We start from the raw sequence: 24,476 nt of genomic DNA, 5'->3' as shown, positions 1-24,476 counted from the left end.
ACAGGAAGCTACTCCCAGACAGGTTCATGGGCTAACTGGTCACATGCTCACCTCCAGCTAGCTACTCCAGATGAGTCAAAACAGGAAATATGAGCAGAAAACTAAACAGTAAACAGAAATAAGCCAAAACAGCCCATTGCATGTGAGCTCTGAACACACACTGCATTTCCATATATACTACTACCCACCTTGATGTGCGCACGCACACACACAACCAACTGCTGTGAATTTTAATTTTTCGCTAAGAATATGAGACACACTAGTAAGTATGACAGTTTGAGAGGTCATGACTAGTATAAATTACTCAGCACTTGTGCTTTTGCAAACTTCCAATGACAGTTACAGCTGCAGATGTCTAAAATATAAAGACACTTACAGCAATCTGCATCTGAAGCCAAGGACTGAAATACTATCACAATGTTCTCAGTCAGTTATTAGCTTCTACAGGAACTGCAGTGTTTCAATCCAGATCGTTGCCTAGCAGTTGTATTCTGTTTTCTTTGCTCATTATGTTCATACTATGTGGTTCTTATGCTAAATGGAACATTTCTTTGATATTACCCTCCTCCCCCAGCTTTTTTCTTCTTCGAATGATGTTTATTTCAGGAAAATTAAACTGAAACAGAATAACACTGCATGGGTGCTAGCTTTCAACCACAATGTACCCTATAGAGCCTTTAAAGCTCTTTACCAGTTTACTGTGCTCCCTGAATAATCAGCTATGTAATTACTCTCTGCGGAGGAACTAATTTAGGGGTCTGTACCGATGCTGAGGGGGTTAGGTATGTATATTTACATGCATCACAACTAGTCTGGTAGATTCTATTGTAAGTGAAATGTCTGTTCTGTATTTAGAAAGAAGGAGGTGTTGGGTGTGGTTCTTTACCCACTATGAAAATCTTATATTTAACATGAAGATTTAATGCTAGAGCTTTGTATATCTATATTTACGTTATGGGGTATATCCCTTCACTGTGCTGGAAAGCAAGGAGGGGAGAAGGTGTAGGAGGGTGTTGCATATGAAGTAAGTGGTGGGAGGCAGAGGGAATCTGACATGGTGTACAAGACTGCTCAGACAGCTACACTTCTGTAATTCACCAAGGACCATATCACAGTCAGTAGGAGAATCTTTTGAAGGTAAAAGGATGTGTCTAGGATGCAAACATAGCAGAAAATTAGTCAAACAACCAGGGGTGCTGGAACAATTTATATAGTGGGGTGCCAAAAGCCTTTGAACCAACCGTGAACCCGGTATATAAAAAAAACCACTTCAAGCCAGGCAGTGCAGCAGCACCCTAGTTCCAGTGCCTATGCAAACAATTTACGTGGTTCCTGCTTAGAGAAGCAGCAACATATGCCAAACAAGACAGTTTGGTAGTCCACCATAAACAATCCTGCCTTACTAAGGCAAAATACCTCTTGTGCTTGATATGGTAAGCAACATGAAAATATCACCCTGTGCTGCTGTCTGCCTCCAATAAGGGCACTATTTTATTTTTAAAAAATTACTTTTTCAATATTAAAATTTGCGGCATTAAAACTGCACGTTGAGTTACTAAACATATACTATAGTTGAGATTTTCATAGCAATCTATGGCAGCATTTCTCAAAGAATGGGACTGCAAAGGAGTAGTTCAGGGGGTATCGAAAATGTATAAATTAAGATGAGCAAGCCTTTTACATCACATGTTTAGGGTTACTAGGTGGGGGGAGGTGGAGAATTGCTTTCATTTTATCATAGTGGGGGCTCAGCTTTCAAAAGACAAGTCCTGGTCTAGAGAAGCCATTAATTTTACAGGTAGATATATGTCTAAATCCCCTAGCTTTCTTTGAAAATCTCAATTTATGTTAATAAACCTTCCAGGATTTTGAATAATTACTCCTGAAAAAAAAATACTGATCGTATGCAGTTTGACTACAGACCATCAGAATAGTAAGCAGAAATGTAGATTAATTAGACAATTTCAACACTCTGGAGTTTCCCTTTCAGAGTATCAATGTACCTGCCCTATTTGTACCTTCACAGAAACATCCATTTTACATGGAGCAGCATCAGTTTCACATGGTATATTTGAACAACCCAACAGTGTGTATTACACAAGCCTTCTGCTACTAAACAAGTGTATGCCTTTTGGGGAAGTTCATCATCACTCCCACAACTGCATTGGTCGTTGGGGCACCATCATTGATGAGCAATCAACCAATTGTCTCCACCCCTGACGACTGTGTGTCCGTGAAGTCCATTCCTGTCCATTCTTTTATGTTGTCAATTCATGTCTTCTTCTGTCTACCTCTTCTTCTCTTCACTTATACTGTCCCTTGGAGAATGATCTTGAATAGGCCAGATGATCTTGTTATATGGCCGTACCACTTCAGCTTGCGCTTCTTCATGGTCGTTAGGAGGTCTTCATATGACCCAGCTCATTGGGTGATGATGTTGCGGACCTCTTCATTAGTGACGTGGTCGAAGTAGGAGATGCTCAGGATTTTACGGAAGTATCTCATCTCTACTACCTGTATTTTCCATTCAAATTCTACTGTAAGGGTCCATGTCTCACATGCATACAGAAAAATGGAGCTGACTCGTGCATGCAGCAGTTTCAGTTTGGATTCCAGGGAGATGTTCTTGTTCCTCCAAATAGGCTTTAGCTTTGCCACGGTTGCTGTTGTTTGCGCAGTTCTTGCCAGAATTTCTGCCTTTGATCCTTCATCAGTGATGACTGCCCCCAGTTCTCGTCCACTGACAGTGATATGTGAGCTGATCCCGTCACGTCATCAGGTTGGTTTTCTCTGCACTGATTTCCACGCTGTATTTTGCGGAAGTTTCATCCAATCATTTCACAAGGTTGGCAAGTTCATCTTTGCTACCTGCCAAGCCGTCAATGTCATCAGCAAACCAAACATTTGAGATTGTTCGCCCCCCCAATGCTGACTGTGAATATGTGATCTTCTAGAGCATCAGTCACTAGGCACTCCAAATAAATGTTGAACAGTGCAAACAAAAGAAGGCAGACTTACCGGACTGCAACAGTGGTGCGAAACCACTCTCCTATTGTGTCATTGACGAGAACTGCACTGCTGACCTTGGCATACAGTTGTTTAAAGGTAAGAATAAGCTTATGACCAACACTGTACTTCTTCATGGTTGTCCAGAGAGCTTCATGCCTTACTCTGTCAAATGCTTTCTTGAAGTCAACAAAGATGTGGTAGATGTCCTGCTGGTGTTGTAAGTACTTCTCACATAGAATACGGAGGTTGAAAAATCTGTTCTGTGATACTTCTTCCAGCACGAAAACCAGCCTGTTCTTCAGCGATGATATTCTCCGCTTGTGGCTTCAATCTGTTCAATATGACTTTCAAATCACTTTGCTGGGATGGCTAATCAAGCTTATGGTCCGGTAATTTTGACACAATTGCAGGTTGCCTTTCTTTGGCAGAGTGATGATTAGTGACTGTGGAGGGCCACTCACCGGTCTGCCAGATCTTGTTGCAGATCTTGGTGAGTACATCTATTACTATTTCTCCTCCAAATTTCATCAGTTTGGCTAGGATGTTGTCAATACCTGTAGCCTTTCCGTTCTTGAGTGATCTGACATCTGTCTCCACTTCTTCACGCAGTATTGGAAAACCCTCCTCCTCTGTTGAATCTGGGCTGTCTAGGACACTAGGATCTCCATTTGTCTGGTGGTTGTATAGATCAGAGTAGTAGTTTGTCCACCTATTGATGATGTCCCTTTCTTCTGTAAGACTGTTCCCTTCCTTGTCATCAATTGCGTTAGCTTTGGTCCATCTTTCCTTTGTCAGATCTTTTACAACGTGGAAGGCTCGTTTGCTATTTTTATTATTGATACGCTCTTCAACTTTAGAGATTGTTTTTCGATCCATATCTCCTTGGCCACCTTCATTCCTTCCTTGATCTTTCTGCCAATAACACTGTATTTATCAGCTCGCTCAGTGCTGTTCTTGTCTTTCTTGAGTTCTCTTCTAATGTCACACATTTGTAGTGTTTCATTTGTGACCCAAGATTTTGTCTTCTTAGGCATTTCCCAAGCATGTCCATTGTCGCCTCATTCATTACAGCGTTGAAATTGTTGGTCATTGTTTCTAAGTTAATCGTACTTATCTGTAAAACTGGTATAATGTGTAAAATTGTAGCATGAAACAAACAGATTGTAGGTTTTCTCCCAACCTCCCCCCACCCATTTTAAATATAACATACAACAGCATGAAATCAGACAGCAAAATATTGTTATAACTTCCAAGCAGGCTGGTAGAATTTGGGCAGAAAGTGGTCAAAGAGAGCCAGTGAAGAATTTCTCTTATGCAGAGGAACTCTCAGCTGTTATAAAACTAGCAGAGAGGACTCCACTGTCTCCTGTGTTATTTGTGCCCTCACCCCTGGGGGCAACTGTTTAATAATTTAGGTGGTATAAAAACATATAGCTTTTTTTACGTTTCATGTGTGCCCAAACCTAACAGTGTTTGCATTTTTTGATCTGCTTTGAAAATTACTTCAAGCACAAACAGATAAGAGAATAGAAGATTCTGCTTGGTGTAGCTAGGACATATCCAGCATCTACTTCAGGTGGTGGTGGCACAAAATATATAGTCTGTAATTTACCCATGGTTTTCACAAGTGAGTGTGTTAATTAGTGAAGTTAGAATCTCCGGTAGCTAGACATGGAACTAACTCTCTTAGTCTCCTGGGACAAGGAGGATTGCTTCACCCAGGTCTCTATGTCCCTTGGGCTCTGACTAGCACCCACTAGGACTGAAGAAATGGCAGCAAATAAGAAAGGATATTAAATTCCAGTTTCTGCCCCCCTGCCATCACAATTGCTCTCCCAAAAAGTTTTCAAAAATACACGCTTGAAGAGCTCTCCCACAGATTCATGCATTTCAGAGCCTGGCACCTCATCAATTGTAGTACTATGGCCTAAGTTTTTGTTCTTACATTATTAGTATTTCTGGGGAAACAAACAATCAAAAAATAAAAAACCTCCACCTTCTTTAAGCTGGAATTAAGGTTATAGGTACAAACTTACTTCCAGCTGCTAATTCACATTAAAAGAAGCTAAAAATATCTTAAGTATTTTCCTTTATCATTACTTTTCATGTAACCGACTGCTGTAGTTGCCACAGGGATAATATACAATCATAAATGGTAGACAAGATGTCTGGCAACTGAAAACAGAACAGTACGTATCCGCAAGGCACACTCTCTATTAATATGTAGGACACGTTATCAGGGACCCCCTGATTTAGAGAATGAATAAATGCAAGACCAAGAATAACTCAGGGTGAGAAGGAACCCAGTGGCAGTGATGGAAATTATCACTTCACATGCTGTTGCTAACACCTATCTACAGCCAGAATACTGGGAGCATGTCAGAGGAAAGAACACAGTGTGCCTCATAAAACTTTAAACTGAGGTCTTGAAAGGTGAAGTGGTAACCCCTGAATCTGTTTGTAGGAGGGCTTGAGGTACAATAGACTAATACATTAGTCTGGAGAACAGCAAAATACATTAGATACAGCAAAATGGCTTTGGTGGATCCATTCTAGGTCCTAGTGGATCCAGATCACAGTAACTTTAACACAATTTGGCGTGATTACTGGTCTCTGTTTTCTAGAAATAGAAGGCCACGCATTGCAAGTCAGGTACAATCTCAATAGAATAGTGTGGAAGCTCAGGAATGGAATATCAGGGGATGATACAGGTCAGGATTTAGCAGGATTGTCAGAAATATACCTACAGCCCTATAAATTCTTCACTTTCATGAGTACTACATTTATAAAGGTATTGAAAGAATTTTAAAAGATATATGGATGTCTACCTATGGAAAGGAACTATGCATGGGAGAAAAGGATAGCAGAAGGACTCCACACAGGTTGCCACTGCCATTTTCTTTCTTTCTTTCATTCATTCATTCATCGAAGCCTGCACTCAGGATTTTTCAATTACTTTTCTAAATTGTCAAGACAAATACATTATTTCCCTCAGAAACATGCCATAACGTTCCTCCAGTCTTATTTATACAACGACAGTTCTATGTCTACAGTTTCTTACAATCCAGTGGAGCAATGCTGGGTGCAGTACTTACTACCATTAATATTCCCTTGGATGTCAATGGGACTACTTAAAGCAGTGTACAATGGCCCAGTCCTACAGTGAGTTTCATGCAAGCATAGAGGTCTTCCCAAGCAGGGCTCAGTACTGGATCAGGGCCTCTGAGGAGTAGGAAGTGTGTGAAAGATCATGTCCTACATTTTCTCCAGGTGATCATGTGGAATATTCTAAAAATTAGAAGACAAGACCTATTAGGTTATCTTATCTATCTCCCTGCCAGCATAGAACTGTTCCCTAGAGTATATTCTTTGTATACACAATCTACAATCTAGACTGTAGAGTATACAGTCTAACTTTAAATGAATAAAGCTGTAGGCTTCCACAAACTCTTAGGTGACTATTCCAATTCAATAGAACCTCATCACCAAAAGATCGTTGTTGATATTAAGCATATATTTTCCTTTGCTTAATTTCATCCCATTACTGCTCATGAAAACCCCTGAACCACCTTAAATATTCCTTCCCTCTCTTTCAGTATTGTAGGCAGTTCTATATTCCCCGTACTCCTACTTATGCCTAATTTAACAATTAGCCAAGCTATAGATATTTACTTCTTTTAATCTTGCCTCATACATTAATACAACCAGGCCCTTAATAATTTTAATTGCTCTTCTCTGAATTCCCTCCAATTTGTTTTAATCTTTCTGGTTCCAGGGTTCACAGAAATGTAATCAGAATTCTAGGTGTGGTCTCACAAGTGCTGTATACAAAGGAACTAACGTCAGCCTGGTCTGTGATATGTTGCCTTTTTTATTGCCACTATATTGCATTACAAACTGATATCTACATTACCGTCCGTTGTCTCCCATAGGTCTTTTTTGGTTTCACTACTATGTATCTATCCCTTCTGTGGCTTACAGATAACACATTGGGTTATTACCTGGGTTGCCCCTATTCCCTTGTTCAAATGCAACCTTATATCTTGAATACCCCTAATTCTATTCCCACTGAAGCTAATGGAAGCAGCATTGGTCCTGTATCTGCTCCTGTCCCTCTTCTGTTTCCTCACCTCTGCCCTAGCCCCATGTCTCTCTCAGATTCTTAAAGGGGATCAACCTGCCACCCTAATCCTACCCTTCTCAATGCCCTCAAAAGAAAGTACTTCCACAGCTTGAGTGAGGAAAGAGTATCTTGTTCCCTGCCCACTCTACCTCACCCAATTGCTGGACAATCTACATGGAGCCATTGTGGCCTCTATTCTACTTCTGATCCACCCAATGGCTTGACACAATCCCTTGCTGCTTCTTGGTGTGAGAAAATGCAACAGGGTGAGATTGGCAGGAGGGAAGGTTCTCAGTGTGTTCACGAGAGAGATGACCATCTCTTTCTTACCTAGGATTGCATTCTTCAGAAGTCCCAGGTTAGCTGGCCATTTCTGATGGAGCAAACAAATCAGGCTTGCCATTGTCCTCAGGGCTAACAAGCATTTCTGAATTCTGAGGATCCAAGTTTGCCATTTTTAGGGATTTATCCTGTGGAACAAATTCCACTGTGTCATAGCATTACCTCATGATGGTTACCTCATCCTGGGTGATTCCCTATCCACAATAAATTCAGAATTTGTAAATGTCCTTCAAGTGCATTTTCCATCTTCCAGACCTGCACAATTCAGAATAGGTAGTAGCCTATCAACAAAACAGACAATATTGAGAAAGAGAACGTGTACATGCAAATGTTTCTACATCTATCAGAGATGCCAACCCTCCTTTATTTTTAGTAATCCTCTCAATTTTTTTACGTTATTATAAAATTACTAACAGGATTAAATCTACTAATTTTGCAAGCACACACATATTTTATATATGTAATATGTGTATTGGTCACTCGTCACCACTCAGGTCCAATGAACTCAGCAAACAGCGCTGCAGCTGCAAGGTTGTTCTTCTCTGCCGCCCCTGTGGCACATGTACAGACTGTGCAGTGAGGGTCTGATGGGAGGCAAGCTGTGCCAAATGGGTTGGGGCACTGCTTGATTCACCATCCAAGCCACAGGCTGCTCTCTAACTACCTCATGTGGACCCTGCTGAACTATGTTAACACGCTCTAGGTAGCTAGAGCATGCCAACAGGAGAAGCTGGGGCGCAGGAGGAGGAAAGAGGGAACATGATAGGAAGAACAGAGGAGAATCATCCCAGGAAGGGGGTCCAAGCCTGTGACTGGTCAAGGTAATTAAGGGCTCTAGGCAGCATAAAAAAGCAGCTTTCCTAGCTCTGATTCTCCGCTTCTCCCTGTCTGGGGGTGGGGGTCAGGTGCACACAAGGGGGCAGCTGGGAGGGAGCCAAGGCCCCACTTGGCCATAGACAGGGATGCGGGGAGGTCCTGGTCTCTGTGGGAAGAGGGGAGGAAAGGGGTGGGAGAGGTCCAAGCAGCCTCCAACTCCCTCCCTACTTTTTTCATAAATATTCCTAAGTCTCAGAACAAGGCTGGCATTGTAGCATCCACTTGGAATTACAATAGAGCCTCACTTTTTAAATAAATTTGTTAGTCTCTAAGGTGCCCCAAGTACTCCTTTTCTTTTTACTTTTTAAAGTGTAGTTAATTCTATGAAAGGTGCCAGATTGATAGCCCCAGAAGCTGCAGAGGCAAGTAGTATGGATAGCAGCAGTGCAAACTTCCCCATGTTGCCCCACACTAACATTCTCCAATCATAATGTGAAAAGACCACTTCTAGGGCTAAGAAGAGAGTTTACTTTCTATGCTCTTTCAAATCCAGCCTCCTGCAAGGGCTGCTAACAAAGCTGACAGTCAGCACCTCCCCAGTTCCATGAGCCATCCAGTCCCTTCACGGCATGCAGGCTTGCTTGAGTGCAATCCTGGATTCACATAGTGGCTAAACACACTGATAGTCACTACGAAAAACTCCAGGGGAACAGTCCAACACGATTAAGGTGACCATACATCCCATTTTGGCTGAGACAGTCCCTTTTTAAAGGCCTGTACCGGCTGTCCTGACTTTTTTGGCAAAACTGGCATTTCTCCCATTTGTGCTTGCCAACTGATGTTCAGTTGGCAAGAGCAAACGACAAATACACAGGCAGGCGGCAGGGGATCTTGGACCTGGGTTCCCGCATGCAGAGCCTGTGGGAGGGAGGAGAGGGAGGCCTCAGGCCGGCCCTGTGAATGCAGGAGGTGGGGGGGGGGGGCGCTTGGGCCAGCCCTGTGCAGTGTTCTGTTTTCCCTGTGGGAAAATATGGTCACCCTAAACACAATGCTCAGCTCCGACATTTCAGTCGCCTCTGTAGCTCTCAAAGCACTTTACAAAGGTGGGGAATCATCATTTTTCAGAAGGGGGAAACCGAGGCAGAGAGGTGCAGTGACTGGCTTAGGATGGAGCATGGCCTTGCCAGACCCCTCTCGTCCTCACCACAGGGGTGCTGCGAGCCATTGACTCAAACTGTAAACCCTGCGTATGATGGTCACCACTTCAAGCGGCGGGTGCTGCAGCCCCCGCTTCCCTGGCTCTAGCACCTCTGCTACCACAGGTCGGCGTCTGTAGTCCAGCGAGGGAGGCAGCACACGCGGCTCCACTGAACGCCCATTAGCCCTAACCCTAAGCACCCGCCTCCCACAGCGAAGCAACTCCCCCCTCCTCTCTGCGCGCTCTCAGCCTAGCTTGAGCCAGGCTAAGCCCCGCCCCCCACGCGGCAGTCCGCCGCTCTTAGTGGCTGGCTGGGCGGTGGCCCCTTCCCTATTGGGGCTCCTGAGAGAGGACATGAGACAGCTGGTTCGGCTGCGCCTGGGCGCTGGGCTGGGCGCTCGCCGAGGCTCGTTGCTGTGGGGATTCGCCTGTCATGGAGGAGCTGGATGGGGTGCGGAGCGCGGCGGAGGCTTCCCGGTGAAGGCGGCTCCGGGGAGAGGGAGCCGGAGCCGGCGGGGCGTCCGCGCCTGGGGAAGGTAGCTCGGAGCCTGCTTTGGGCGGGCGGCGGTGCGGGGTCCCCGGCCCCCAGCCGACAGGGAGGCAGGTCCGGGGGGCTGGCGCGGGGCTGGGAACCCGTCTGGGAAGGGGCGACGCGGGGCCAGGACGGGGGGCGGCGGGACTACCTCCCCCGGGCGGGTGCGGAACCAAGGTCGGTCTCGTTCCCCTTGCCTGGTCCCAGCAGTGCCCCCGCGGGCGGTGAGCCGGGTGCATCGGCTCGGTCCGGGGGCTGCTTGGCGGAGGAGCCAGGCCAGAGAGAGAGGTCGGCGGCTCCTTGCCCGGGCTGGGTCCGGCAGAAGTTGGTGGAGCTGCCGCGGCTCCTTATACAGCCGGCGCAGACGGGGGGGGTTTTCTGCAACCCGTGTGAATGAGACAGGGGGAGGATCGGCGCTCACTCCCGCCAGCCTCCCTAGAGGGGGCGCTCCCCAAAGCCCGGGGAAGCCCCCGAAGGTGGCACTTCCTTTCCTCTCGGGAGAATTGGTGCCGTGTACAGCACAAGCAGTGGGAGGTCATTTAGTGCGGTGGTTTTCAAGCTTTTTTCATTTGCGAGTTACTAAAAAAATTCGAATGGAGGCATGGGCCCTTTGGGCTGGGGACCCCCAGGGGCCTGCGGAGCACGGATTGGAAATCATTGTTCGACCTCTTTTCTCGGCCCCCTTAGTCATAGTCCACGGGACCCTCCCTCCCCCCCCCCCCGGGTTGAAACCCACTGATTTAATATATTAAAGATGTTTTTAAAAAAAAAACCCAACCATTTCAATTTTCTTTTCTCTTTCAGATTGTTGAACACAGTCTGTGCTCGGAATTGTTAGGACCTAAGATCAGAGTCTTCATGTTTGTTCACAGAGATAACACAGATCTAAGAAAAGCGTGTGGGTCTTCTGTTTGGACTCTGTAGTTCCAGTAGTCCCATTATCTGTGACACTGAAGGATAAAAGCGGCACAGACTAAATGGATCTAAAGACAGCAGTGTTCAATGCAGCTCGTGATGGCAAACTGCGGCTCCTTGCAAAGTTACTGGCAAACAAAACCAAAGAAGAGGTGGCCTTGCTGATGTCTGAAAAAACTAGTGGTGCTACACCACTTTTGATGGCAGCCCGTTATGGACACCTTGATATGGTGGAATACTTGCTGGAGCATTGCTGTGCTTCTATAGAAGTTGGTGGCTCAGTGAATTTTGATGGTGAGACCATTGAGGGGGCTCCTCCATTATGGGCAGCTTCTGCTGCTGGTCATTTGAAGGTAGTCCAATGTCTGTTAGATCATGGCGCATCTGTCAACAACACAACACTGACAAATTCAACCCCACTTAGGGCAGCCTGTTTTGATGGGCACCTGGAAATAGTAAAGTACCTTGTGGAGCATAAAGCTGATTTGGAAGTATCAAACCGACATGGGCACACATGCCTGATGATCTCATGTTACAAAGGACACAAAGAAATTGCTCAGTATTTGCTTGAAAAAGGTGCTGATGTTAATAGAAAAAGTGTTAAAGGTAAGATCAATATCCTATTTTTCTTGTAGCAAAGTTCCTGAGACTATCTAGTTGTTACCTTTTTTTTTTGTAGGAGACCAAAAATGTTCATCTGACTTGATAATGTAAATTGTTCAAAGTGCTATCAAGAAGTTTAAATTAGTGTTATGTTTATAGTTTGTATGTAGTTTTGAAAGTTTTTCAGTTTGATCTTCCAGCGTACCTGCTAGTTCACTACTTAAAAAGAACCAGTTACTAAATTTCATTCTAAATCAGCAAGTTTTAATTTATAAACCCCAGTTGTTAAAAGATTTTGCTACATAGAGTCATACTCCTGACTAAAGTGTGTATGTAAAAAGCTAATTGGCTTTTTGCTGAAAATGTAGTGGGTCATGTGATAACTTTTTTAAATAGATAAACTTATATTGGCAAAACAAATATATTGTGCATTGAATAAAATTCACTGGTCTGCACTGTTAAGATCAGAATAGGGAAATGGAGGAAGTCTTTTCTGTATTTTAAAATTTCCACCCCGATTCTTCAATTCTTCAGTTGATCTATTAGCTACAGTAACTAAGAAATGGAAATTAGGGTAAAAAATAAGGACCAGTGTGAGTGTGATCATGCCAAAAAAGAGAGTTTCAGTAAACAGTGGTGCTGTTATCACAATAGATGTTTTTTTGCTTCTGTTTACAATGGTCCTGGCACTATTGTTCAAAGTGAAGACTTCTGCCTTTTTGCTTTGATCATAGTTGCATGGACCTCTTGTTCTAACTGTGGGCATGTTGCTGCTTTTTAATTGCATCACCAGCGCACATACTAATGTTGTATTGACTCACAAGGTGTATTGGTTAGTGCAGACTACCACACATTTTTAACCCTGGAAAGATGGTCTGTGTTTGGACATTCTGAGATATGTCAAGGGTATTTCCCCTCAAAGCCTGTGTATGACATAGTACTTCTAATTCCTGTTTCTGGCTACATTTATTATTAACAGTTTCCCAAACATGACATATAATTTGACAGTTTATACCTTTCTAGTATATAGTTTATGGTATGATATCTTTAGTATTTGTTAGCAGAAAAAAAGATGAACACCTAAATGACACTTTCACTGACTGAAAGAATGTGGGTGAGGTTTCAGAGTAGTAGCTGTGTTAGTCTGTATTCGCAAAAAGAAAAGGAGTACTTGTGGCACCTTAGAGACTAACCAATTTATTTGAGCATAAGCTTTCATGAGCTACAGCCCACTTCATCGTAATATCTTTTATTGAACCAACTTCTGTTCGTGAAGGAAACAAGTTTTCAAGCTTTCCAGAGCTCTTCTTCAGATCTGGAGAAGGTAACCAGAGTGTCACAGCTAAATATAAGGTGGGACAGATTGTTAAGCATAATGACTTAACACATGTTGCAAGAAACCACTTCAAATGAAATGGGAATTAACACCTCTGCTTATCTGTTCTGCCAACAGAAGTTGAGGCACTAAAAGATATTACCTCACTACCTTGTCTCTCGTATCCTGGGACCAACATGGATACAAGAGCACTGCAAATGTACAGCATGTCTTTAAGTCAACGAACAAATGAAAATATGTAGGGAGTAATATAAAGAAAGCTACAATACACAGTGGGCAGAATGTAATAACTTACTTCTGCTTCCAAGAAGAATAACTTCCAAGCCATAAAGTCACTCGTGAGTCACCACGGACTTGTATATTGTTCCAAGTATTTACTGGGAGTGATTACCACACAGCTGCGTAAAGGCCTGATGTATCATAAAAGCACCTATCTAGGCCACCCCTTTTTCTCTCTCTGCCAGTGGACTGTTAATGTTCTCAAATTTACTGATCCTTAATATCTTTTTTTTACCAGTATGCAGATATAATTTGTTCTTTGCTCTATTTAAACAACCATCATACAGACACCTACCTACAAGCATTTTTTTTATCTCTCTGGTCTCAGCTCCTCTATCATTTTAATTTCTTCTCTTCTTCACTTTATTCAATTCTTGCATGACTCATGACTTAAGCACAACAGTACAAGTCTTACCCATTCAGCAACACCTAAGAGAGAGAATATTTTGTGAACAGCAGAAGCACACTGCTGGCAAAGGCACTTGATATCAGAACTGCATACCTCTCTATTATGCCAAGCATTCACTTTTCCTATAGTATTGTCTCACAACCATAATCTAAAGATGAGCGCTTTTAAGGTGAGATTTTTAAAGTGCTACAGCATAGCTGATCCTTGTGTTATGAAAAAAGTGAGTGTCAGATTGGACTTGTTATTGCCCAGTGAAGGCTATTAAATTTTTTTTTTTAAATCTGTGTATACATGTATTGTGTATTTTTATGGAGTATGCCCTGCCTTTTCTTGCTCTTTGGAAATACTCTACCCATTGGTGATGACATCAAATGGAGACTCCGCTCTCAGCTGTCTACACTGTTCAATATGTCTGTTGTTGAAACAGTATTACATTAACATGCATTAGGGAATTTTTAGTGTGCAACGAAAGGGTCTACATGGGCCAGTTTTTGACCAAACTGTTGGTGAGCTTTAAAATTCACACCCCTCTAATGCTCAATGCCATGCTGTGTAGATGAGTCCACAGAATTTTTTAGCTTCCTGAAATTCCTTATTCTGAGTAGGGCTGGGGGGAAGAGAGAATCTGGTCAGGCACATCTTCAGTTCCTTCTCCTCTGATTATATAAGAAAGGGTCAGCTTGATGTTGAGAGGCCTCACAGTGGGAGGGAGGGAAAGAAAAGTCCAGGTTGCTGCTTTTTACGGACAAAGAAACCAGTTGCTATAGACGTCCCTGTTGCTCTTCTTACAACTACTGTGTTTATGTTAATGTTTACTTGTCTCTGCTCACAGGAGGGAGATGTTTAAGGGAGTGTACCTATGAGGGCCTTGTCTACGGGGGGAGATCTACTACGGGGGGGGAGATCAATCTAAGTTACGCAATGTCAGCTACATGAATAACATAGCTGAAGTCAACATACTTAGATCTACTTACTGCGGGGTCCACACTACGCGATGCCGATTGTAGACGCTCTCCCATCGACTCCCCTTGTGCTTCTTGTTCGGGTGGAGTACAGGAGTTGATGGGAGAGTGATGGATGGTCAATTTAGTGGGACTTCACTAGACCCGCTAAATCGATCGATGGTGAATCAATCTCAGAGCGTTGATCCTGGCTGTAGTGTAGATGTAGCATAAGACTACTAAATATTATATCTTCATTAAATGGGGTATCTCTAGAAAGCTGCTGTTATAAGGAGCACCAGAGGCTATCTTTCAGATATTTTCTTCATAACAGGAAGGTGGGGGGCATTTAAATATTTAAATAATTTAAATATATAATTGTGAGTTATAATGTACCATGCATGATTGTCCATTTACCCCTAGGCCCTCACATCTAGAAAAATGACTATGCACTTGTTAGAGAAGAGTATTTTAGGACTGGGGAAGATAGGGTGGGTTATAGGATAGGTTCTTAGAGCTCCACAAATCAGAATGGCAAAAAGTTGCAATGTAAAGTTGGATACAAAAGCAGTTAAAAATGATGGATTTCACTGGAATGTGTGAGTAGTCTAGCAACAGCATTCTGGACTACTGAAGCTTAGAAAGTAGAGATTTGGGAAGAGCATATGATGAAGTGCAGTAGTAAAGATAGTAAGTGATTAAGACGTGAGGATTTCAGCTGAGTCAAGATAAGAGAAAATGATAACCGTGCCTCATAGGTGGTGATGGCAATGGGCAAGAGGAAAAAGTTTAAAATGCATGACAGTGCTGTACTATGGAAGATGGCCTATAACTCCGAAATTGAAATTATCTGAGCATTGAATCATCTTGGTTCAAGATGTATTCAGCTTTCACTTCTTCCCACCATTTTCCAGAATCCTCTTCTACAGTTTCTACAGATTCTTACGGAGAGTAGAGGCAAGAGTTCAAATAGTCACAAAGGAACTTGTTTAGAAAGTAAGGGACTGTGTGACCTAAATAAAATATTTTAAAATAAAGTATAAATGAGGGAAAAAATGACAAATAAGACTTGAAAAACCTTTTTGCTCACTTAGTATTATGTATGGATGAGGGAATATCTACAATTTCTGTAGAACTGAAGTTTTAATTTGAAAAGCAAAACTTCCAAATGTGAACCAATTCAGCACTGTTTTCCTAATGCTGTAGACTGTTCCAGCATAACTACTGTTTGCTTTAGCAGCAACAGGTTGAAATTAACAATACTGTGGTAAGTTTCACTGGTGTTACATAGAAGCTCCTGGAGGTAGAGGAACTGTCAAGAATCAGGTTGCTTGCATTCTGTTGCTTAGGTAAGCTATGAGTAGTAGCACTGGAGTTTCTGTGGTGAGGACCACAAAACCAGGCCCTAAGTGAAGGATAGATCTCTCAAGTGTACTGGATTTTTCAGGAATTTTGGATGAATTCAGCTGACTTTCCCACTCCACTGGGAAGAGTGGCAGTGTTATGTACACACTAGGCAGCACTCCCTTTCCGGAGTCAGAAACAGGACTCAAAAATCTTGATCCAAACATTTTGGTATTGAATAGTTGTGTAACCCCCTGGCAAAATGTGTGTGGCATGCCTTTCTAGTGGCTGATAAACTACAGGAGTAAACATTTTTTCTGTTGAAGTGGTAGTGGTCTGTGCTGATCTCTGAAGGCTGAGGATTCAAATCCTGTTGATGATCCGTGTGGGTTCTTTTTAAAACGCTAGTTTATTTAATTGTCACCATAAGAAAACCTTCTGTAAAATGTTTTTAATGTTAAAAATATTATAATTGGTCAATTATAAGAACACTCAGCAAAACACAGGTGTTATATTTTGGTCATTTGAAAATGTTACAGATTGACACAGATAAAGGATGCGGGGGTAGGGTAGTGGAAATTCCACCACCCCTTTTCATTGGTCAGGATATTGGGGCACAATTGATAGTCCCTGTCTAACAGCCATGAGGCTCTGTATGGGGGTTGGGTTGGGAGGGGGAGAGCTGCTTCTTCCAAAGGATATGAAAGGTAGTCTGAGAGGAGTCCAGGAACAGCATTCTTACATTTCTCAACAGCTGGGAGTAAGGAGTCTCTTTAACTAAGACATTGTTCCTGGACATTATTGATGGCCTTCCTTTCCCTGTCTCCTCTTTTCCTTCACACCCTTTAATCTCTGGCGAAAAGGTGTTCGGCAAATTTTTCCCAGCTTACTGGGAAGGAGTATAGAAGAAAGGTGTAGTGGGTCTGCCAACATGAGAGATTTTTGGGGAAAATCACGTTTTGCAAGCTGTAAATTCTATTATGGCTGTGAATAAGACCTGTAGCATAAGAATGGACCTACTAGGTCAGATCAAAGGTCCGTCTAGCCCAGTATCCCGTGTTCCAACAGTGCCAATGCCAGGTGCCCCAGAGGGAATGAACAGAACAGGTAATCATCAAGTGATCATCCCCTGTCGCCCATTCCCAGCTTCTGGCAAAATCCACAAGATACCAATGATGTAAAATCCAATATAGCAACTCTCTAAATTAACAGAGAGCTGCAGACCTTGTTCAATTTATTTTCTCCTATGGATATGTATACAGACTTGAATCTTTGGCTATAGTATGAAGACTATATTAAGGCTTTAATTTAGGTGGAGACTGAAATGTGTTTAACATCCACTAACCTGGGGGAAAAAGCAAAATCGCTGCCTCTAAATACCTGTTAGTTCCAGAAATGATGAACTAGGGTAGAGCCACTCTGGTCTCTTCAAAATCAGCATGTGGTGTATTGTATATTAAAAATAATTAACCTAATAGTAAACATCGAGAAGTCTGACAGGTTTTTTTCTCTTCTGGGTTTTCTGTCTTGCCTGCTTGCCAAGTTTCATTTTGAAAAACAAGACTCTGCTTCCTGGGAATAAAGGTCTTGCTCTAAATGTGTTCTGTTCCTTTTTCCTGGTTGTGTTACATGACACATTGCATTACATTTGTGAGGATATTTTGAGCATGAAGGCTATGTGAAACTAAACCATAGCAGGAATGCATATTACCCAGCCTAATAAATTAAATAGTGAAAGAAGATGCAGTTAAAAGAGGGAAAATGTTTTAATTTGCATTGTGGGGGAAAAAAAATGTTGAAACTAAGTGATTCAAATACTTTTATCTTTCATAAATGTTGAGACATCAATAATCTTGAAAATACAATTTAGAGAGAGCTGAATCTGTGAACAGGGAGATCTTTGTTCCATAGCATTTCTTTTACTGGTCTGAGAAATTAGATTAAAACATAATAAGACAGTAAGCGTAGAGGGTAAGTACACCTCAATAAAACTGAGGTCTAGATCCACAAAGGGACTTAGGCATTGTAACACTTAATTTTTAGGCCAGATCTGCACTAAAAAGATAGGTTGGACTCAGCTGCGTTGCCACCTCTTGGGGAGGTGGATTAACTACAGTGACGGGAGAACCCTTCCCCTCACTGTAGTAAGTGCCTACACTGCAGTATTACAGTGGCCCAATTGCAGCACTGTAGCTGTACCGGTGTAGCAGTTTAAATGTAGATATAGCCATAAATGCCCAGCCACATAACGTAATCCACAGACCCAAGTCAGGTGTTCAGACTCACTATACAATGCTTGGGGAGAGTTAGGTGCTTGAGAATGAGCTTCCTGGGAGTCGGCAGCTGAGCTGGGAGCCACCTAGGATAGCCAATAGAATATGTAGAAGTGAGGAGCTTAGGTGCCTAATTCTGGGCTGCAGGGAGGTACCTCCCTTCATTGGGATTCACAGCTGTGAACACTCCCCTATGCTAGGGGTCTCAGATGGGTCAGTCCATGAAGAAGGTGGTGGTTTTTTCTCCTTATACACTATAGCAGGGGTGGCCAAACTGTGGCTCGCGAGCTGCATGCAGCCTTTTTACAGTTAGGGTATGTCTATACTACTTGCCGGATTGGCAGGCAGCGATCGATCCAGCAGGGGTCGATTTATCGTGTCTAGTCTAGACGTGATAAATCGACCCCCTCAGTGCTCTCCCGTCGACTTCTGTACTCCAGCGCTGCAAGAGGCGCAGGCAGAGTCGACGGGGGAGCGGCAGCAGTCCGTTGACTTCAGCTACGTTATTCACGTAGCTGAAGTTGTGTAGATTGTGTAGATCGATTTTTCTCCGCCTCCCCCACTGTAGACCAGGCCTGAGTGTGCCTCCCCATTCTCCACCTACCAGATTGCGGGGAGCTCGGGGATTGTGCCCTGTGGTGGGGCTAGGGGCTTCTACCAGAGATGACTGGTGCCTGCTGAGAGCGGGGGGAGGGGGCACAGTTTAAAGGTTCGCTCCCCCCAACAGCATGAATCACACATCCCCCAGGCATTCCCACCCTCTTACTGTAAGTGGCCCCTCCCTGAGGCTCCCAGGTGTTAGCTCCACATGGACAGGTAATGGCAAAGAGCCTGGAGCTGCAGGAAGGGGCCACCGCTTTAGCTTTGTAAGGAGAGGAAACCACAAAAGCAGCTGCTCTCCCTGCAGCTCCCAGCTGTTTGCCACTGGCTCTCTGTGTGGCCGCAGCTCCCAGTTCGTCAGCTCCAGCAGTTGCCTTGCAGGGAGGGAGCCCGGTGGCACCATGTGACAGAGTGGGGCCAGAAAACCCTGGAAAAAATTGTGGGGGGGAGGGGAGACGGTAGTGTGTGGTCAAGTGCCCCCACCCCCATGTGTCACCTCTGGCTTTTTCCCAATTAGGGAGGGATTCTTGGGGCTTCAACCCCGCAGGGTGTGCCTGCTGGGGCTCGGGGCTTCAGCAGGAGTAGGGCTGAAGCCCCAAGCCCCAGTAGGCACCTCCTGTGTGGCTGAAGCCCTGGCAGGCACGCCCCAGCTCTCAAACTTCTGAAGATTGTCATATGTGGCTTGGAGTGTCAGTAAGTTTGGCCACCTCTGCACTAGCCTGGTGGTTTGGGCATTCACCTGGTATGTGGGAGACCCATGTTTCAGTCCCACTGCTTCAGTTAATATTTCCTTGTACAATTGGAAGAGTTTCAATAAGAGAGACTGAGAGACCTGTCCCAAAATATCCCACAGCCCAGTAGTTAGGGTTCAGATTCCTGTTTTGTGTCAGCCAGAGGAGGTATTTGCTCCCACCTCCCAGATGAGTCCTTAACCACTGGGCTGTTTGGGTATAAGAGGAGCACCGTCTCGGCCATCCAGATTTTTTAGACAAAGGAAACGCAGTGGATCTAATTTACCTAGATTTTAGTAAGGCGTTTGATACCGTGCCACGTGGGGAATTATTCGTTAAATTGGATAAGATGGGGATCAATAGGAAAACTGAAAGATGGATAAGGAATTGGTTAAAGGGGAGACTACAACAGGTCCTACTGAAAGGTGAACTGTCAGGCTGGAGGGAGGTTACCAGTGGAGTTCCTCAAGGATCGGTTTTGGGACCAGTCTTATTTAATCTTTTTATTACTGACCTTGGCACAAAAAGTGGGAGTGTGCTAATAAAGTTTGCGGATGATACAAAGCTGGGAGGTATTGCCAATTTAGAGAAGGACAGGGATATCCTACAGGGGGATCTGGATGACCTTGTAAACTGGAGTAATAGTAATAGGATGAAATTTAATAGAAGTGTAAGGTCATGCATTTAGGAATTAATAACAAGAATTTTAGTTATAAGCTAGGGATGCATCAATTAGAAGTAACAGGGGAGGAGAAGGACCTTGGAGTATTGGTTGATCATAGGATGACTATGAGCTGCCAATGTGATCTGGCTGTGAAAAAAGCTAATGCGGTCTTGGGATGCATCAGGAGAGGTATTTCCAGTAGGGATAAGGAGGTTTTAGTACCGTTATACAAGGCACTGGTGAGACCCCACCTGGAATACTGTTTGCAGTTCTGATCTCCCATGTTTAAGAAGGATGAATTCAAACTGGAACAGGTACAGAGAAGGGTTACTAGGATGATCCGAGAAATGGAAAACTTGTCTTATGAAAGGAGACTCAAGGAGCTTGGCTTGTTTAGCCTAACTAAAAGAAGGTTGAGGGGAGATATGATTGCTGTCTATAAATATATCAGAGGGATAAATACCGGAGAGGGAGAGGAATTATTTAAGCTCAATACCAATGTGGACACAAGAACAAATGGGTATAAACTGGCCACCAGGAAATTTAGACTAGAAATTAGACGAAGGTTTCTAACCATCAGAGGAGTGAAGTTTTGGAATAGCCTTCCAAGGGAAGCAGTGGAGGCAAAAGATCTATCTGGCTTTAAGATTAAACTCGATAAGTTTATGGAGGAGACGGTATGATGGGATAACATGGTTTTGGTAATTAAATATTCATGGTAAATAGGCCCAATGGCCTGTGATGGGATATTAGATGGGGTGGGATCCGAGTTACCCAGGAAAGAATTTTCTGTAGTATCTGACTGATGAATCTTGCCCATATGCTCAGGGTTTAGCTGATCGCCATATTTGGGGTCGGGAAGGAATTTTCCTCCAGGGCAGATTGGAAGAGGCCTTGGAGGTTTTTCGCCTTCCTCTGTAGCATGGGTCACTGGCTGGAGGATTCTCTGCTCCTCGAAGTCTTTAAACTACGATTTGAGGACTTCAATAGCACAGACATAGGTGTGAGGTTTTTTGCAGGAGTGGTGGGTGAAATTCTGTGGCCTGCGTTGTGCAGGAGGTCAGACTAGATGATCATAATGGTCCCTTCTGACCTAAATATCTATGAATCCGTGGGGTTAGGCACACTCTGAGAACACCTATAGATTGACCCCTGCAAGTGAGATAGATGGGGGAATGCCTAGATTGGAATTCCCCTGGAGTTCAGGTGTGAACTAGAGTGCCAAGCCACTTGGTGGCATTGGGACCTAGGCAGCTTTGTTCACTGGCAAAAGTTTAGGTACCATGCAACTTAGGCACATCCAGAATTAGGTGGCAGCTGAGAGGATTTGGCGGATCTCAGTGTTGGGTTTAGGTGTCTAAAGTGGCAAAAATCCCTTTGTGGCTCTACCCCTGAGTGTTTATATACATATCAATATGTTTATATAATCAGTCTTTAAAACTAAAGTAATAAATACATTTACTAGATGACTTATTTCCTTTATGTGCGTTGCTTGAAGTTAGTGCAATATAAACACTTAATCTTTAAATCAAGAAGATCAGTAATTTTATTGGGTCCTGAACCTGTGAAGATTTATGCATGTGCCTAACTTTACACATTTGAATAATTCTGTTGAACTCAATGTGACTACAAGTGTCTGATGTTAAGCATCTGAACCAAGTATTTTCAGCAGTGGGGCCTTGCATGTGAAATGATAAGAATGACTTCCTTTTAATTTTCTAATATTGTTTTACTAATCCAGAAACATGATCAAGCTTTAACTAAATCTACTTAATATATTTACAAAACGTTCGTTCAAGTCCAGCCAAATCACTGTGTGTGTCACTGCTTCTCTTCTTTTCCCTTCCCTGTCACAGGCCAATTATTTATTTTGGAATGATTTGCCTCTGATAGCGACCTGGATGGGGGGAGAAAAATAGTTTAATTATAAATGTGAATCTCCAGATGTACTTCGGTAGCACTGGAGAGTTAAAGAATTAGTTGCACTGACGTATGTAGCGTTTGTGTAGTGCTTTTTCATTTTGTTGGCTATTTGAAAAAGGTGCTCTAATATAACTGTAAAATGTAAAGGCCCAAAGCCAACTGAGATTTACTTTCTATGATTATCAATTCTGGTTACATTCTGTTCCTTACGGTACTTTGAGGAGAGCATATATGCCCTTCAGAATGGCGCATGCTCGTGTTCGTTGTCATACTGATCAACGTGAATATCCAGAATCTAGATGAGTGGTCAGATTCTATAATTCTAAGAAGGAAAAGGAATTAGAAATGGGGTAAAAAAAACTAACTTGTAAAAGAGAAGACACTGATTTGAATAGAGATTTCACTTTGAGCCTTCTAAGGAGGTGATAGTATCATAACTAAATTTTTTTTTAGAAAGACTTTAAAATGTTTGACACCATTTCTTTAACATACATTAACAACTGTTGTATGTTGTTTCCCTTGGAAAAATGGTGTATGGAAACTACTTATCAAAAGAGAGGTGCTTCACATAGGCTTTTCCTGCTTTGCCAGTTATCTCCTCATTTGATCTAGCAATAGAGTTATAATGCTGAATTTACCAATTATTTTTGTGGCAACAAAGTAATGTCCTGCTTGTGACTTAACTGCAGTCTCAGGCTGAAAGAATGCTTACTTAAACATGCACCTATAACAGGGGACAGAGAATTATTAGCAATATAAGTAGCCTTTTGTATTAATATTTTTCTAAACAAACGGTCCTCTCCTCCACTCTAACCCCTATACTCCTCAGTGTGAAAATTCTTCACAGATGCTAACCAGAGCAGTCTGCTAATTATCCACTTAGTGACTTTATCATATTGATATTTGAACCACTTTATAGTCTTAATTAATATTTAACATTTGTACTTTTTATTAATAAGTTTGTTTTTGTGATACTTTCAAAATTCTTTGGTAACACATGGAATATCTGCCTTAAGGATAGAACTAGTCCTTACAGCCTTATAGCCAGTCTTTCAAATTCCCCCTCAAATTGACAATTGATGATTACTAGATAGATCACTGATAGACTTTGTTAGGCTGTTGCCCCTTTTGACCCGAGCAGCTAGTCAAAGTTTGGGGCCCTGGGGATGTTCCAGTTGGAAGTAGAAACTGGTGATAATCAGGTATTTCTTTTATACAGTTCTATTTATTTACAAAGTCCTGTGTTTCTGAATCCAGAAGGAACCAAGAACAAAAGGAGCAGTTTCTTTAGCCAACCCCAGACCCAAAAGTTCTCTGTCTAGCTTTTTCCATGGTGTCACTGTTCTTACTAGCTCCCGTGTCCTACTAGGCTTTTTGTTTTCCCCTGCCTTTTCTTGCTGTTCTTGTCTGTGAGTGGCCTTAGTATCTGTGTTCTCTATCACTCCCACACACACACCTACCCAAAACAGTACTCATCCCAAAAGGTCCTGGGCAGGTTCACACACCCCTTTTGGTTTAGGTTTGACTTATATTTACAGTTACGTTAATTGAAGAGTGAGTTCATACTTCTCAACCTCAGAAGCTTTAACCCAACCCATAACAAGGTTTCACCAAGTTCATAATATATTTATTTTTGAAAAGTAGCCAAACCAAAGCCATCTCTCTGTGCATGTATCTGGTCAATATAAATGTGTATTCTTGTAATCTTTCCCTTATCCTCTCCTTGTGTCCCTTCTGATCGTTACGAACACTTGTTGCGTTTCATCTTAATTCAGTTTAAAGTTTAGGGCTGGTCTACCCTGAAAACTTACGTTGGCATTGCTATGTCTCTCAGGTGTGAAAAATCCACACTCCTAAGGCACGTAGCTATGCTGACCTAACCCCAATGTAGACAGCGCTAAGTCGATGGAAGAATTCTTTGGTTGACCTAGCTACTGACTCTCGGGGAGGTGGACTAACTACAGCAATGGGAGAACCCCTCCCCTTGTTATAGTGAATGTCTAAACTGAAGCACTATCATGAGCTGTGCTATAGAGCCCTGCAAAGCCATGGATATCTGCTGAACATCTGCAGGTATCCGCATCCGTGGATTATTTTTGTGGATTGCGGATACAAATTTTGTATCCGCGCAGGCCTCTACTGTGCTGTTCTAGTGTTTTAAGTGTAGATGTAGCCTTAGAGGCAGAGACTGTCTCTTACTTTGCTTATACTGTTCTCTGTACAGTTGAGTCCTGTAAATACTATTGTAATACAAATAATTAAAAAACAAAACCCAACTACTTCTGGTAGTTCCAGCCTGATAACTGGTAGAACTGTGGTTTCTTTCAGCATAGGTAAAAAGGAAAATTATCTGTTTGTAGATGGAAGTCTAGTTTGAGAGGGCAGTGAGATTCTCTGTGGAATATTCTACTTTTTTCATGGTTCTCTGTGTGTCCATT

At 42.9% G+C, this 24,476-nt stretch overlaps 1 protein-coding gene and 1 long non-coding RNA gene across 4 annotated transcripts in view; one reads left to right on the top strand and one right to left on the bottom strand.

Moving 5' to 3' along the window:
• Positions 1 to 2,771: 2,771 nt before the first annotated feature.
• On the bottom strand, positions 2,772 to 7,748 carry LOC142072158 (uncharacterized). The gene is made up of 2 exons (XR_012668496.1): positions 7,463 to 7,748; positions 2,772 to 4,131 (listed from the first exon to the last, which is right to left on the bottom strand). It is a non-coding gene; the product is annotated as an uncharacterized LOC142072158 (long non-coding RNA).
• Positions 7,749 to 9,850: 2,102 nt separating this feature from the next.
• Positions 9,851 to 24,476, top strand: part of FEM1C (fem-1 homolog C) — a 31,109-nt gene continuing 16,483 nt past the window's right edge. For 2 of the 3 annotated variants that reach the window (XR_012668493.1, XM_048849424.2), the window contains exons 1-2: positions 9,851 to 10,024; positions 10,825 to 11,541. Coding sequence is in view for 2 of the 3 variants with exons in the window: in XM_048849424.2 (XP_048705381.1) it covers positions 10,998 to 11,541 (544 nt within the window). In the remaining variant the exon portion in view is untranslated. Of the gene's footprint in view, positions 10,093 to 10,824; positions 11,542 to 24,476 lie in introns of all 3 variants that reach the window. The other variant, XM_048849425.2, reaches the window with a different exon arrangement.

The sequence above is a fragment of the Caretta caretta genome, chromosome 5, assembly GCF_965140235.1.
Source record: "Caretta caretta isolate rCarCar2 chromosome 5, rCarCar1.hap1, whole genome shotgun sequence".
Lineage (NCBI taxonomy): Eukaryota > Metazoa > Chordata > Testudines > Cheloniidae > Caretta > Caretta caretta.
This window is presented reverse-complemented; position numbering and strand designations above follow the sequence as displayed.